This window comes from Bradysia coprophila, unplaced genomic scaffold, assembly GCF_014529535.1.
Source record: "Bradysia coprophila strain Holo2 unplaced genomic scaffold, BU_Bcop_v1 contig_350, whole genome shotgun sequence".
Lineage (NCBI taxonomy): Eukaryota > Metazoa > Arthropoda > Insecta > Diptera > Sciaridae > Bradysia > Bradysia coprophila.
In genome coordinates, this window is record NW_023503608.1 from 9,873,070 (window position 1) to 9,891,080 (window position 18,011).

Here is an 18,011-nt window from a genome sequence, read left to right on the forward strand (position 1 = left end):
CGGGGTAGGGTAATCTCGCACACCACACAAATTCATGGTGTGCGAGATTCACCTCTAAGTGGTGAATCTCGCACAGTCGTGACTTTTCGTTACATGTCGTAAACGGACGCATACTATGATCGCGTGTGCGAGATTCCCCGACACCCTATAAGCGCATGTAAACAGCGGACTATAGCAATATATATTACACACTTGTCACGAAGAAGTCGAGCCTCGATCTCTTCGTGACAAATGTGTAATATATATTATCACATAAGCGAAAACGAGACATCAACATAAACCTGAAGTGTAATTTTTGAATTATTCTTCTAGTTAAGTAATTTTGACATCCGAACACCGCGAGTATGTGATAAATATTGTAACATATCAAAACGAAATTTTCATTGAATATGGATCGATCGAGGGGATGGGACTATCCATCTTTTAGCCTACAACGACAACTCCAATAAGCAAATAGCACTAAGTAATGTTTTTCAATCTAATAGACAAGTGTAAAGAAAAAGAAAATAAAGTAATAGATTTTGCACCAAACGTTAGAATATATATAATGATTTTGTCACGTCACACTTTTCGTTTGTAAAATGTTAAAATGGACAGATTTGGTAAGTTTCTTTGCCGGTTGATCAAAATGTTTTTTTTACGTGGACTATCGCGGCATAAATCAGGCACAAATTTTTGTTTTATTTTTTGTTAGTTTTGTTAGAATAATTGCCTGAAGAAGCTCTGAATAAGAAGAGCGAAATATTGCAAACAAATTTGTTTTTCTCTTGTTTATGCGTCCACGTAAAGAAACGAACAGTTAAAATGGACTTCCTGAAATTTTCTATAGGGCGAGAGCTCCTCATACAATGAGGCTCATAGTGCCCTGGAGATAAGGCTCGGAATAGGTCAACCTCGGTCAACCACGGTCAAAAATAAGGTTCACTTGAAATATCAGGTCAGGTCAGGTTTTCGAGATTCAGGTTTTTCAGGTTTCAGGTCATTTCTGGTCGGGTCAAAATTTATCAAATCAGGTTCAGGTCAGATCAGATTTCAGGTATTTTCAGGTCAGGTTCAGGTAAACCTGTTCCGAGCCTTACCTGGAGACCAATTTAATTTTGTCCACGTTCCAAGTTGACTCAGATATTAACTAGGTATTTACTCTTATTGAGGCCCTATAATTAATAATCAAAAGCAAAATTGACAGATCAAAAATTGTTCCTCTTAGGTAAAGTAGCTCTCAGTCTATTCACAGGCTTGTTACCTTCGACTACTATAACTGAGTCCGTTTACTCTTTTGAGATGACAAATTCTCTAATATTTCTGTCTAAAATTGTGAGTCACATAGTTTGAGTGTGTTACGTTCGAATTAGAATAAAAATGAATAAATCAATTACCATTGTCAACGTAAAAGAAGTATTTCAATTCAAATAACTATCCTACCAGATACTATATGTTAAATGTATATATGCCGTGTGTAGTCAAGATATGAATAAGGTTTTATTGCAATTTCAAATTGATAACAAATTAAGCACATTTCGATGTCAATTTCGAATTGATCGATAAAAAGTTAGCCTTGTCTTTTCCACACTCTATTTGTTTATTGGCAATCAAAGAAAATGTATCGCTTTTTGCGCGACAATACCACTATTTTTCAATCACAAACACAGAATTTCAATTAATAAAAAAAAATATTTTAATTTTTTAAGTTTGGTCTTTTTTTCCTCTTTGTTATTTGGGTTACGACCTGCATGTCTCGTTTTGTTTTCACTTAAATTTGTTTACTATTTTTCAATTATGTCTACAGTTTCAGTAATTAAATTTTGTAGGCTCGGCAATTTTATAATTTTCAATGTTGTGGGTAGAGAGATTTAGACATCATTCATAAAGATGTCGATTAGGAGGAGGTTGTATTAATAAACGGTACAGTCATAGGGTACATTCATTTTTCTTTTCATGGTTGTGTGTAGGATAACAGTTCCGTTCTGAATAAACGTTTTCCATGAGTTCAAATGAGAACCTTTCGGTACATTGGACTTAATTAACTTTGCTAAATACTCACTTTATGTAATGGAATTAAGTGGATTAATTTTCCGGTTTATTGATGTGTGTTCTCTTGATTTTATTTTGTTCAAATTCAAATTTAAATAAAATGAGAAACAATTTTAAAATCGGAATTGAAATTGAATAGAATTGTAATGATTAATTTGTTGATTTAACGAAAAAAAAAATAAAATAAATAAAACTAAAATTGTTGGGTTATGCAACATCACGAATAATTTGTTTATTTTCGTTTGCATTGTTTGAATTTATTGGGTCGTGCTAAATGCATTATTACTTATGATGTGATTGAAATTTTGATATATTTTTTACGAATAAAAAAAATCATTTCTTTAATCGTTTATTTACACACAATAATATGTAGACTGGCGCGGCGTCTATACATATTTTAACAATAAGGTCGTTTTTCTACCTTATCGCTTTATTATGTGCTCTCGGGAGTGATAATATTCTCTGCACACAAAATTTTGTGGGTCTTTTCACAACACTCTCAATGGAATAGTTCTTGGTGTGATGGTCCCTCAATGGAGAATTTCAGTTGGAATATAAGATGTCACATACAGACCGGCTAATTTGGTTTTCCTACATAGAATGACATGACCGCGTTACTATTTAGAAAAACTAAGTTTAGCGCGAAGAGAAACGTTTTGTCGAATAAACAGAAACCTGAGATACGCTTCAATACTACACAAGGTTCAGTGACTAAACTTATGAAAAATAGGTGGTACTGCAGCATGTATAGTCTGAATTAGTGAGCGCCGACAGAAAGGGTGATCAAAATAACAAAGCTTTTATTTGCTAGATCTAGATGGATTTGGTGCCTTCACATCATTTAGTTGCAGGTCACTACAAGGCAGGGCATATTTTAAGTGAATTAAATTCCCTAAAATTACTTAACTTTTAAGGCTTTTTTTGGCTAATTCACGTAAGGTCAAATAATGAAAAACCTATAGAATGTTTTTGATCTTCGGTGAGCCAGCCAATTAGTCCCAAACAAAATTTCTTAAGATTTACGAGCAAACAAAATTGACGAATTTTCGGGAATTTTTAGGAATAATTCTTCACAATAGGCCCAGATTTCCGGACTGTGTAAAGCAATACTTTTTTGTTTTAAGGCTTTTGTCTTCTTCATGGCCACATTTGTCCATATTAGTAAAATTCCGAGTGAAAAAATGTACAAAATATACGCCGATCGAATCTCAACTCACCTGTTTATTTTTCTCATCATCCGCCGGTAAAATCAATTTAGCTGTGCTGCCATTGTGATGGATGGTGCTCCTCGATGTACTGTTAATATCGTTCGTTGGTATGTAATGGAAATCGTTTGTTGCACTCGAATAATTATTCTTATAGTTCGTCGTCCACACAGACGGTGTGAAATTCGGTTCATTAGCAAGTCTGTCACGACCTGCCGTGCCCGATGAAATTTTCTCTTCCGACGGACGTCGGCTGTCCAACGATACATCGGTGGCAAAACGATGAAATGTTATGTCGTCTCGCAGGAATGGCATAGATGTGTTGCTGGATATCTGTAACAGAAGTTGAGATCGTTAATCGGGTTTTGTTTGCTTTAATTACTTTCAGAGAGTGAATTTCTTGTCAACTGTAATGGTTTTTAATTGAATGGATTGCAAGAAATGGTGTGAAAATGAGAATTACATCATGGACGGATTGCATAGAAAAAATTATGTGGGACGAGATCGTTCATAGTGTAGAGGTAACAGCAAAAGAAAAATGATATAAAAAGTGAATATAATGTGCAATTTATTTAATTCATTTTGTCGCAGCTATAATTATGTGTAAAAATACGATTTTTTATTCAGTTCTTACGTAAAGCGGCAAAAAAAACGAAACAAAATTCAGTTAATCAAATTAAATTGGAATTCCTATTCACACTTATGCATGCTGATCTGATCGTAACAACAACATAGAGAATGATATAAACTTCTGGATAAATTATTTAAAAAAAGCTGATAGCTACCTCATTACCTCGTGACCATGACCTCATTCTAAAGAGTTGTTTTTTTTTGCTGTGACAGAAAGTATGAGTGAATCGACATGAATTTCTTAATTTGAGGGTGATGAATCCACGTTAGTACAAATCGGTAAAAAAAATCTTATGCAGAAGTTGCAACAGCTGGTTTTGTATTGCTTGTGAGTGTGCCGTGTAACAATGTTACATACACCAGCCGAAAGACAACCAACTGCTGCTGATTCTGTGTGATTCTGTGAAATTGTGAGAAAATTGAGTTGTGTCAGGGAGAGGAGCTGACTTATATTAATGGCAAGCGATGCCCACGAGAAACCTTTTATTCATCGTGCTGTAAAAGAACTATCTGACAGTATCAACACACCTTCGAGTAGATGTGCCCGAGCCTCGCTTGTACTTAAAGAGCGACGCCCCTGATTTAAGCTAAATGACCCACACGAACTTTGCGATTTGAATGACATTAATGGTTAAAATGCTAGAAAATGCTAGAATTAGATTCAGCAGAGTGTGTTATGGCTACATAAATTTACAAGCTCTGGGTAATATGGTACTATATATGGTTCACAACAGCAAAATGCATGTTAAAAAAATTGAAGTACAAGATTTAAAATCGACCGATTAAAATACTTTGATCGATGGAACAGTCTGTAACAGGTTAAGCAACTAAATTCTGAGATGTGAGTCGAACCCGCATAAAAATACAGATTCTGATTGCTGAAAGTAGTTTCAAATCAAGTTATGAACCACAGAGATTTAATAATGTTGCGGTCAAAGCGACGTGTATCTATTTCACTAATTCTTACAAGATAAGTAGCTGGTTTTTTCGTAAGTAGGATTATAAATACACGCAACCAATTGCCTCAAATAACCCAATTTCCTCAATTCGAATCAATCTAAATTCTAAAAGTTTAATATTTTTCATTGAATATCTATCATATATTGTTAAGCCGATATTTCGTTTCGCTATTATCAGTTTCCATTTTATTTCTTACATTCTTTTCAATGATTTTCTGATTGAAAATTTGATGCATAAAAATATGAACGTTGGCATTGGATGGATATAAATTACATTATAACGGTGACCAGAATTTCAAAATACACTTGTTGCGTTTGAAAGCCACTAACATCTATATTATACACATATACAAATCCAAACAAATATATTATTCAATTCAAGAGTCATCATCATTCTGCAAATCAATGTTAATGAAGGTTATTTCCGAAGTCCGTCTGTTAATGATTCAGTATTGAATGAATGTTTCGTTATACCCGTATTGAAACCGTGATCACGGTAATTTTATTATGTTTATTAAATACAAGATAATATAATTCTATGGAATTATTTTTAGGAAATTCATTATACGTTTTCACAAGAAGTTATCATGCTAATCATGGCTTTTAATGGTAAAACTTATAAATTTTTTTTTGTTGTTAACATCATAACACTAGACGGATGAAAATCGATTAAAACATTTTGTTTGTTTCTTGTTTTTAGATTATTTTTCTCGTTCTTTCAGAAATTCCTTTAGTCATCCTCTAGACGGTAAATATTTAAAAAGACGTGTGAGCTTAGACACGTCAAAACTGATTATTATTGTGTGATTTACTCTCTATTCTTGGTAACTTGCTTCTGGTCAATAGTCACACCAGAAGCAGTTTCCATCATTTGTCCCGTAGAAAAATGTATCTCTTACTCAAAATGCTCTAGTTATCAACAAAAGTTCTTTTCACAAAGGGCCTGTCATCTCTGCTATCGGCAACGAGAACAACCATAGACCATGAGCCCTGGCTGTCGCCTTATTACTCAGCAAGATGAACATTAATGGTAGCACAATCGAAGTAAAAATTTTTGTATAAAACATTAAAGACTAGTTTGGACAGCAGAAATGATAGATTTCATAGTAAATTGACGCATGCGAACACAACAAATTTAATAAATCTAGGATGCTGACAAGGATGTTGAGTGTTTAGTGTTTCGTCAAATTAAAAAACATTTCCTTTTTCACCCGGCTGGTTTCTGACTCAACTTCCTTGTTCTTGTTCTAATAGATTTCCTAATGCTATTTGCAAAATGTTTCTTGTAAAACGTTAATCATGTCCGATATTTACAATTTTAATGGAACTTTCGGTCTGTGATGAAACATTGATGAGTTTTGAGTTTTGACGGAAATTTGTTATTTTTTTTTTACTTTCTTTTCTAATTTTTTCTGATTTGTTTTTTGTAATAATGTAAACGATCGCTTGTAATCAAATAAATAAATAATTAAATTAATTAATAGCCGCAAAAGATTGAAGTTTTTTCGAAAAAAAAAATGATTGATTGAAATAAACCGAAGGATAGAGTTGTATGTACCTGTACCACCACTAGAGTAGATCGATTTTAACAGTTTGTAAATCCACACCCAGCCCCGCCCTAGCTTACCAAGACTTATCTAGCTGCATCATCATTATTCCCACTGAGTACTGTGAGTACTGTACAGCTTTTGAACAAATTTTCGTGGTATCGTCAATTTTGAAGGATGCTGCTGCTCCGCGACAAACCATCAAATGAAAGATATATGTTCTAGATGTACTTTCCTTCACCACCACAAAGTATTTTTTTAACACAACACTAGAATAACTTTATTCTTCTCCTGAAATGGGAGTTTCCCTGGATTACGCAAAGTCAACTTAGAAATTGTAACTGCATGTGTAATAAATCCAATTCTCCCTATTTTAGTGATTAGTGAAAACAAAGTCTGAAAATTGCAAAATTTACCAAACGTTTCTGTAAGAGGTAAGTCACAAGTGATATTGAATTCCTACTACATTTTGAAGGGACGCATGTTTTGAATTTCATCTGACAATTATTTTATTACGAAGCTCCGGCTACAGCGCTCAAAACAAATGACGACGGTTATACTTATCATGTGTAACGTATTGTAAATTGTAAATTGTAAATAATTTCCGAAAATAGGTTCTGCGGGCCAGTCACCTTCGGTTGACAACTAGTACAAAATACGACCTATACCAGCTGTGTCGTTTAAAATTAATAAAGTCATCTTCTTTCGTCACCAGAGGATACAATGAAAGTTTCAACAAATAAAAATTACACTGCGCGGCATTGTCGCCGACTTGAGTAATTTAAAACAATTTAAATGTTTCGATATCGAAATCAAATTTTACCATCATAACAGTTTATGAATATGAAAACCGACTGAATTATTATTACGTTCTGATGGAAAATATATTTAAATGATGTATCCAGCCGTAACAAGTAAGGTATATACTACACACATTATACGAACATTATTATAATCAAATTATTCATTCGGACACAAAAGCAAGCCAACTGTTAAATCCACTTTTAGATTCACAATAACATAACAGAACGAAAAATATTGAATAAAAATACTCAATAATACACGAAAAAAGCATATAATCTACGACGTACAGCAATGTAGAGTAAAGTGATATTTTATCCATCACATTATGCTGATTGATAACATAGATAGAAGTCATTATTCGGTTCTGCTGTTGTTGTTATTTAAAAACGAAAGAAGATACGAAGAAATCAATCCCATAAATAACTGTTTTGTCTGCAAAGAAGATCAACATTTTAAACTGATCCGTTATCAGAATATCAAGAAGAAAAAATATTTCTTTATTTATTCGAATTTTATTTGCATTTTCAATACAGAATCAATACAATTCGATAATTGAATTAGATTCTGTTACTGTGGTCTATAGATTGAGGTATTGTGAACGAGAATTCGCGATAATAATAAACAAATGGAACTCCAGTTTTCCTATATTGTTGTTTGCATTGAATCTGTTTCTTTTATTGGCAGATATTCATAAAATATTACGCTAATTTTAAATTCTTTAACATTGTGTGATACCTTCACATTTTGAGTGTTGCAGATAAAATTTTTAATGCTACGACAAACCATAAAAGAATGAATGTCATCACATTGAACTCAAATGTTAATTTTGTTAATTGAATTGTTTCGATTTATCTGATTAGAAATATATTTGTTTAAGATGTCGTCAGCAAAGTTTGAATAATGTCAGACTCGAGCTTTTTTGGTTTAAATATTTGTCCGTTACGATGTTGAGTAACATTGCCTATCTCTGAAAAAAGTTTTCTGAAATTTTTCACATTTTCCATAATTTTTTTCATTTAAATTAATTTCGTGAACTGTTTCGAAATGTAGAAAATTCGAGAAAACCGATCCAAAATTCCAAAATTTTCTAAGCTTCGAATTTCCCGAATTTTCATAAAATTTTCTCGTTTTTATTGAATAATTTTGTCCAAGGTTTCTCTTACTTTTCGTTAGGAAAAGTCGATGTAGCTCAGTTCTTTCTTAACGAAAGGTAACAGAAATCTTGAACATTTCGATAGCTCGTTGGGTGACTGGAAAACACTCATAAAAGAAAAGGAATAATTGTCTCAATGGTAGACAGTGTTTGATACCCATAAAGAATTATATATTAATGTGATGGCTTGGCCAAGGTTGTAAAAGAACATTCCATGACACCTTTCAGAACATTACTAACTCCATACATTTTTCATTTTAATAAATCTAAAGATAATCCCTGGACATAATCCCTGGACCAACGAAAAACACGTGTGCTCTCAGTATTATAGATTGGATCTCCGAGTAATTATATTCTGTTGGATTATCATCGATTTGCAATAAGAAAGTAAAATTATCTATAATTGAAACATTGATGTAGTAATCGAATCTCAAAACTACTTTCAATTCCATCATCATTACTGCAATGACTAGGTACATTCTCCATTGTTATACAAACACATTTTGAGTATAGAACTTTTGATAGAATCATGTTTTAAAGCTGTATTAGAATTTTGAATATAGTTTGTAACAACAAAAGAAAACGGAATAATTCATAAACCTAAATTTATAAGAAAAGGAGAATTGTAGCGATCTGTTCATCTCTGGATGGTTGTTCGAAAAATGGTTTTCCCCTTCTCTAGCGTTAGAAAATGCATCTGACTTTCGTTCAACGGTTTAACACAATAATTGCAAGCTAATAGGAATAGAGCTAAAATCACGCACACCGAATACACCCGACAATTAATGTGAACCAGTGGTTAGCGCATTGTGTATCAATTGCAAACAACAGTTTAACGATACAAAAATATTTTTTTTAATGAAATATAAAACGAAAACCTATAAATTACGTAATTAATATTCATTAACCTTGAGTATTATATTGTATTGTTTTTATATAATAAGCGCATGCATACGATTCAACGTGATGTTTTTCACAAATGGCCAATTTGAAGAATCGACGTCCAATATTTTAAATTCACACAAAAAGAACGAGAATTATTAATGATTGAGGATCTTCCAGTGATTGTTACAAACAAAAATTAATGATTTAAAATTGATAATGAACACGAATTTGATGTATAATACAATAATATTTTAATGCTCGTCAGGTCTGATATGTTTGTTGGTTCTTTGAAATCGTAACCATAGTAAAACTAGAGGTCAATTTTTTTTTATTGGTACATAATTTTGGAATAATAAATCATTGCCACGCGAGCGAAGAAAAATTTAATCATTGGCACCCGAAGTCACACAAGTTGTACGTTTTTCGTGTTAAGTTTGTATACACATGAAGTAATAGATTTGAAATGTTTCTTCAACATTTCAATGTACCAAAAAAAATGAATTCGTTAAACGCATTGTATTCAAGTACTGTAGTAAAGGTATTTCCAGTACCACATTTAAACTCGAGTATGAAACTATCTTCAATTACTCAACAAATTTTTTGATTATGATTATGTATTGCAGATTGAGGCTGGGCTTAAAAATTTTAATTCTAATCTACAGATCTGATGTTTCAATTTCAAACAGAACATCAAGGTTCTCATGTTTGCAAATTCACTGTAAATAACGCTTTAAAAAGGCGAAGTAATTTTTTGTTGACTTTTGGTAGCTCTGCAAACATTAGATCCACGAATTCAACTGAAAATATGTAGGTGTGTGTACCCAGAGTTTGTATATACACTGAAAGCCAGAAAGCTGTGTACTTCAGGGACTATTTTTTAAAACTAAATGCTAAGAATTCTTCAAAAATTATAAAAATATTTCAGATAAATAAATCAGATTTGACAATTATTCCAATTTTATACTCAATACACGCAAATAAACTCGATATACTCGAGTGGTAAATCGTAACTGGAATAAAGAGAAATTCGAATTGATAATAAGTTGTGTGTTAGGTGATCATTATCATACGTCGATTACACAGAAAAAAATTGGCTATAAAATTGAGGAGTGCATTAGTTGTGGCTCTGTAAGTTACAAGACCTATCTGTAAGGTAAATTTCCAGAATTCTAAAAAAGTACTCAAAATTTTAGAGAAGGAAATATGTTTTTGAATTGGTAGACTATATTGGATAAAATGTCTTTCATCACTATTTTGTCTCATTCATAAAATTATTGAGGTTCCGAAATCCAGTTCCATGGAAAAACTTTGGGGCTGTCCATCAATGACGTCCACTATGAGATTTTTAGACCATTCTACTACAATTTTCCATAATGGATCACACTTGACGAGATACATTTTTTTTTGCAGAAATTTAATTAAGATGTAAAGCAAACGACCTATCAGAACTATTATACGTAACTAGAAAAATACAAAGTATGAACTGTCAGTGGGTTGGAAAACGTTTCACAGCATTGAAGTGTAAAGGAATTGCCGTGGGTCACCCCTAAAGACTCCTCTCTAGCCAATTTGATTAAAAGACCATTTCTAGTTTTCATGTTACTGGCTACATATTTACCATGTCAGTAACGTAACATAGACGTGCTAAAGAAATCATTCTCTTTACACCTTCAATAACCTGATTATAGCTTTCATTATAATTTCTATTACGGTAAACGAGATAAAAAAAATCAAAGTGTTGTTGATGTTGAGAACTTTGTTTTATCTGATAGCGTCGATATAAAAGTAATTGTGTAGTAGTACTCACCGATTGTTTCTTTTCATCAAGTTTATTCGGTGGATCGTCATAGCTCCGCTTTTCGGCACTGGTTTTACTATTTTTCCACCGCATCTTGTGTTGCTATCAATCAATCGATGTTACACTTTTTTCACATAGAAGAATTTTTGGTTGATGGTTGTTATTGTTGTTGGTGCTGCTTGTTGAGATTGAGAATTTCACTTTCTACTTTTATATCATTTTTTTGTTGAATAATTTTTAATTAATTTGGAAAACTCAATAGAATGCTTTACCCAAGTAATTAGCTACACCTTATGGGGTCGTGTGACTTCATTTCATTTTTAATTGAATTAAAACTTTTATTTCACAGTATTCACTATCATCACCATGTAGTTTTGTTATATATATCCACGTTTGTTTCATAAAATATTAGATGAATAATTGCACCAGATCTTAAGTGCTTTTCTGCAACAGAAAAAAAATTTTTTTTTTAGAAAAAATTACTTTCATGATCTGTTGTGGAATCTACCAGCCTAATGTATTGAATGGATTAGATAAAACTATATGAAATGTATAACAATTCAAATGTTTGGCACACACAGTCATTCATTATTTAAGTATTATACCGACTCTAGTTGCTTTAATTCAATTTAATTTTTTTTTAAATAAATTATTTCTTTGTAACTCAGCATACATTATGGAGTGTATGAGCCCGTCTATTTATGCTAAATTTTCACATGTCTCTCGTGTGTGGTATAATGTTCAGTTTTGTTATTTGTTTTTGCTTAGATAAAAGTAAACACTAAAATGGTATTAACTATTAAAGCCAGAGATGATCGTAACGTGTCTCAACTCATTGTTCAATAGCATACAATAGAAATCCTCAAAATATCGTAGTATATTGTATGCGCCTTGTCTCTGTTTTTAAAAGATGTTTACAATTCATTTGTGTAATTCATATAAAATGAATGAAGGTTAATTAATTCACTTGAACTGAAATTGCAATGAGCGAGAATTGAACTTTGATGAATGAGAATTTTGACTTCGAAACCGACGAAGATTACGCGTTGGATCACTTTTCGTTAGATACTCTTACTTAGACTCGAATGACATTACCCTACATCAAATGGTACAATGAGAATAATCTTTGATTGCTATAAAAAGATGACTGTGGATTGCAGGGCCTATTTTACGGAAACATGTTTCTCAAGTTTCTGAAAGTTTCCAAAATGTTTCTTAAAGTTTCCGAAATGTTTCTTAAAGTTTCTTAAAGTTTCTTAAAGTTTTCTAGAAACTTTGAGAAACTTCAGAAACATTTTCAAAACTTTCAAAAACTTGAGAAACATGTTTCCGTAAAATAGGCCCTGGTGGATTGGGAATAATATGGAGTCATAATTTTACGTCCACGCATAATTCAATAAAATTTAAAACTTTGTGAACATCGGCATCTCATTTAATCACAAAATGATTTTAAATCAGTGAATTGAAGATCGATTGATCACTGTGTATAAAGGCAACGTTTATTTACTAGAACGGGCGGTACCTTCATTTAATTTTTTTTTTTTGTTCTTCATCAGTAAATTTGAATACTTTTTAAGCGCCGCCAGTAGCATGATGCATAATATCACAGCACAAAATTTCATTTCATAATTTCAATGAGTGAGATAAATAAACAATCCAACTAAACGCCTTGTTTATTTACAAAGTTCTAAGTTTCGACATTACAACACAACAAACACACACCCGATTGGGTCTGGCATAAGATCTTGACTTGAATTATTGCGAACATTCAACTACTGTTTTCACAGAGCAATCCTATTTGTATTATCGATTTGTATATATTGTACCTGTCTCTAAGTAAAACAAATAATCAAAACTGAAAATAGTTTCGTTTGAATTGCTTTCAACGTTGCCAAACAGTGGTTCGGTAAATTGTTCGAAAATACTTCATTTTTTCAAATTTGTATATTATATTTCGAGTCATGCAACGTTTAAGGTTTTTCTTGGGTCGTTAAATCACTAATGGTTTGATAACAACAAAAAATATTATAACTCAACAACACAGAAAAGCTAATTATTTTGCATGCCATTTACATAAAACTATTTCAATCGTTTTCAATGATTTGCTACGTACGGAAAATGCTCTGTTTTTTCGTATTTCATGTTAAGAAGGAATTTATCGACAAAGTCAAAGTCAAATTGTGTGACGCAAATGATTTGTTATAAAGTAGTACGTGTCTGTATAACTTACTTAACACAGAAATATTACGCTCTCATTAAATGGAAAATATTTAGACTTTTCACTATCTATTGTCGAAATAAAACGTTTTCCTATTTTGTGCAAGTGTTGAACTAGTGTCGAGTTGGTTTATGAGCCTCAAATGTAATTGTTGCTGGGAATCTGCAATATTTTGTTTTTGCAGTTCAATCATTCACTAGAAGATCGTCTCTGTAGTATCTCATGTCAGCGACCAAAAAACTGCTCTTGTAAAAGGGCCCAACCATTTTAATACTAGTCTGTTCTGCCAAAGATCAATACTAGTGAATTTGAAATGAAATTTAATCTCTAAAAAGTGGAACCTTTCACTTGTAATATTGAAAATGAGAAACAGAACTTGAAACATGCTGTTCTAATTGAACAAAAGAAACTGTTCCACTAAAAGGTAATTCTTGGAAAGATCCTGCAATAATTCTCTAACTTTAGAATCTTCAATCTGTACACACATACGTATGAATATGTGCAGCATATACCAATGCATGTATGTAATGTTTTTTGTAAAAAAAAAACTTTTCTTTGTTCGTCCCTTTTTCGTCTTCTCCTTGTACTTTTCTTTGTGCAACGTTTATTTGCTTTCCGGTATCAACGAGCACTGTACCTATATGCACAAATGCATAGGCGTACACAAAATTCGAGGCAAACATCCTCTTGGACCCTAGCATTTTTATCACATCATTGAATCGAAATTCAACTGTTCATCTAAGGTGTCGAGTTCTGTTGAAGTAATAAAGACTGACCCAGCTGTCCTTTTTAAAATGTTCTGCAAAGTTTATATCATCGACCTAGCTCAACCACAATTATTCAAATTTAAGGACCAGAACAAACGTTCAAAGCCTAGTCGAACTACAAATTTATACTTCAACCCCCATTTTTTCTTATTTCTTGAAACGCCCTTGCTTCCTGCCTATTCCCTCAGAACATTAAGTTGTTTGAATTTAAATTAAAAAAAAAACTTTTTGTTTGTTGAAAATGTTAAGTGAAATACGATAGTCAACAGTGGCATTGTTTAAAATTCTGTAAAAATGACTAAAAAATTTCCGCTTGATCGCTTCTTCCTTCATGGGAAAACAAATGCGATTCACAGCTTTGAATTAAAACAAATTAAAAGCGGATATGTTATAATAATTTATTCAACTTACTTGTTACCGCACGTGTAAGAGAAAGACGATGTTTTTTGAGAATATAACACCAAGCATCAATTACTCCCAAGACAATAATGCGTAAACGATGCACTTAATTCACAACTTATTCAATTGTTCTGATTTTCTTTTCAAAATGAAATCACTTATTCTACCCGCGCTGTAGTAGTTCTATTCACTGTCCGATTATATTATTGTTGTTTTCAAAACCGACGTTATTCAGCGTACTAAAGCAATTAAATTGGCGATACAAATCGATTGCGTTACACAGTTTTCAAAATCACGACTTTTTTTATAAAAACATTTTCTGGTTCTCTATGCCGGCCGATTTAATTTAAAATTTCACAAACAACAAACTTCACAATGAACAATATTTTCCTCTTGCACAACAAAAGGCAGACCTGCAGGTAATGCACCTTATTTTATTGTATTCAAAACAAAATTCAACTTTATATTCACCCAAGATCAGAGACCCGCAAACAGAATAACGATAAAGTGAATTTTTTTATAACTTTTTTTTTTAGATTTGTTGTTGTTCGGTTGTTAAAATGCCGATCGGTACGTATTTACAACGTGCACCTCCTTGACCACGAACAAAATCGCACTGAAGCAGAACCACATTACAAGTAATAACAGACACCACATTCGATAGCACATATATTTGCGTGTTCGGTTATACATTAATAATATAAAATGTATACGTAACGTGAATGTATGCACGACATGGAACGAACAACTGAGCGTTAATATTCACCAAAGAAATATTATGTCTGTGTGTAGTGTAGTATAGATGCGAATGTTGTTAGCACTGTGCGTTAGCAGTGAGTGTTTTAGTTTGAAAAACTGATAAAAATACATTGAAAACTCTTGGATTACTCCTACGAAAGAGATGCTCATTAGTCCAGTTGAATAATCGATAGTAATCGATAACGACAACAAAAATAAGTAATAAGCTTTTTAGTAAAAAAATTTACAGGTGCAGACATAGCAGATAGAGGTGATTGATTTCGAATCTCGTACTTCATTTTTTTAAACATGAATTTCACTATATAAGAGCTCGTTCAGGAACGATTTTTTCTTCACTCAGTGAAGATTTGACGATTCGTTTAATGTTACACTAACAGTTGTCTGACGTTTGCCGTTCAGATACGTTAGTGAAAGTTACGAGTTAATTTTCTGTTTATGTTTACATTCCCACAGAGGGATTCTTTTGAATTTCGACTGACCGAAATCGGCGCTATTTTTTCTGGGACTTCTTTATATATGCCTAGTTAGGCCTTGGTGCCTAGGCCCCAAAACAAGTCTAAGATTTTTTTGATCTTCCGAAAAAGTCGAAAAATGGGGTTTCGTAGTCCGGATTTCATTTCCGTAAGGTGGCGAGGATACGAGCGTGTATGGGTTCGTTGGAAAGCTGAGGTCGAGTATTCTCGGGGAAAATATTAATTTCAAAAAATTGTATGACAAACGGCCGAATGACTTCCGAAAAATTTCTCAAAATCGATGGAACGTAGGTGAACTTTGACGAGGGCTGTGACCTCCACCTCACTAATGCAATTATTTGATTAAATTATTATTTATTATGAATGTGGAGGACCTCAACTTTACAGTGATACTCACTTGCGTCCTTAACTTGTCTTAACGGACCAACTTACTAGACCGAAAGTGGAGGGGAACGGAACTTATATACAAAATGAAGAGGAAGGAGGTGCCAAAAACAACTGACAACAGAACTATTTTGTTTCTTAGAAATTTATTTGACCATGACGAACATCACTCATTCAGAATTCATTCGACGCAATGAAAAGTCAGAAAAAAATATTTTCGCACAGTCTACAGTGCGCTTTTCTAAGATCGACCATCCAGTTCGACCATTTCTTTGATCATCTGAATTGCATCAGGCGTCTCCTCATATGCCTCGTAATAGTATTGAATGGTTTCCTGGGCATGATCTTCACTTCCTTCAATGTACCGACACGCTGTCATTGCGTCCTAATAATCTTTCGGATCGATGAGACCGGGCTAACTGTACTTACTCCCCGTCTGAAAAAAACCGAGCAACATTTCCAGTGCATGATCCAAATAGTCGACGAGAAGATATCTTGTTCGTATATAATTGCGCGTATCCAAGATTTCCCAAATACGCTCCCCTTCCGTTTCGGCAACATGAAACTTGGTGGTTCTGATGTACTCGACAGCAATATACTGTCTGTACTGTGGTTACTTGCAGCCCCCAGCTCGTACAGGATTACTTTTAGCACAACATCCGTTTATATGTAAATCCGTTCTACGAAAAAGTTCTGTTAGGTCGGTGTCAGATCGATTTGACATCGGAAAATCTCTGTTCTTGAACTGTCGACGCTGGCATATCGTATCATCAAATGGTCCACAGAAATCGAAATGATTTATATCCGCAGACCACAACACATCCATTGTAAATTCACTTCACCGAAGTTTCATGACATTTGGGTAACATTTCACGACCAAAATACATCGTGAGAAATCTAACCTCACAGTTACACCTGTCATCGTTAACTGAACGAAACTCAGTGAAGAAAAAATCGTTCCTGAACGAGCTCTAAAGGACAATATTACCCAGAGCTTGTCATTATTTTTGTCGTCGTTATCGATAACAGATGAATTGAAAGATTTTAATTCTACGACGAAGCGACTTTTAGTGATACGTTACGTTCCCAAAAGTAATCTTAGACTTAGATTCTCACACCGAGATCAGTTTCATCGCTGCAAGGAAAAGACGTAAGAGGATTATTACATATACAGTGGAAAATCGGGATCAGAAAGACATTTTTGGCATATAACACGAGTTGAGTAAAAATAACAGTTGCCTCAGCCTCATTATTATTACAAATTATTGGTCGCACGCCTTAATCAACGTTATATCAACAGCAAAGACAAAAATAAGTGAAATTTATGTTGATGAAACTAATTAAGTAAAAGATTTTATCTCGTCTCAAAAATACTTCAATCAAGTCAGATTCTTGTAAAATATGTTAAAGCTATAATTATGTGAATGGATCTGTTATTTTAAATGGAAGGTTGCTTCGAGGGATTCACTTGAAAACGTACCTATCGAAATTGGAAGGGCGTATTTTTAATTTTTGATAAAAGGATTTTTCAGTGAATTCGATTCCAGGACCGAAACCTTTTCTTTCTATAGGAAAAGCTATGTAGTCATACAAGGTGTCGTTGGAAAGGTAATTGCAAGTACTTTCGGGGCAGATGGGGTCTTCTTGGTTTAAAATTCAAATATACTGACATATGAGCAGTTTAAAATAGGGACCTGACTGGCATCAGCCTCAGTTTTCCAACTACAACAAACATGCATGAGGTGACGCTATGAATGTACCGTGGTGTAAATTTGAGAGTAGGTTCTACGAACACGTAAAAAATGTGATCCAAAAATATTTCGAGGATTGAAGACTGCTGACTCACGTTTTCGACATCAAAGAACCGTTTTCCGATTCCGTTTTCTAAAGAATCCTATTTCATAGTAACTTTTTATTGATAAGTTAGTTTGTAAATTATTGCGTCAAAAATGTGTCCAATTTCCAAACAACAAGAACGGTAAAATTCATTTTAAATTGA

The 18,011-nt window shown here is 33.1% G+C and overlaps 1 protein-coding gene across 2 annotated transcripts in view; it reads right to left on the bottom strand.

Annotated features, from left to right (window-relative positions):
* The window catches only part of LOC119080835 (sodium- and chloride-dependent GABA transporter 1), a 31,464-nt gene extending 16,440 nt beyond the window's left edge, over positions 1–15,024 (bottom strand). Inside the window, exons 1-3 of one of the 2 annotated variants that reach the window (XM_037189393.1) lie at positions 14,416–15,024; positions 11,022–11,456; positions 3,249–3,569 (exon numbers count right to left, since the gene is read on the bottom strand). In XM_037189393.1, coding sequence (XP_037045288.1) covers positions 3,249–3,569; positions 11,022–11,105 — 405 coding nt within the window. In that variant the 5' untranslated portion in view covers positions 11,106–11,456; positions 14,416–15,024. Of the gene's footprint in view, positions 1–3,248; positions 3,570–11,021; positions 11,457–14,408 lie in introns of both variants that reach the window. The other variant, XM_037189394.1, reaches the window with a different exon arrangement.
* Positions 15,025–18,011: the final 2,987 nt, after the last annotated feature.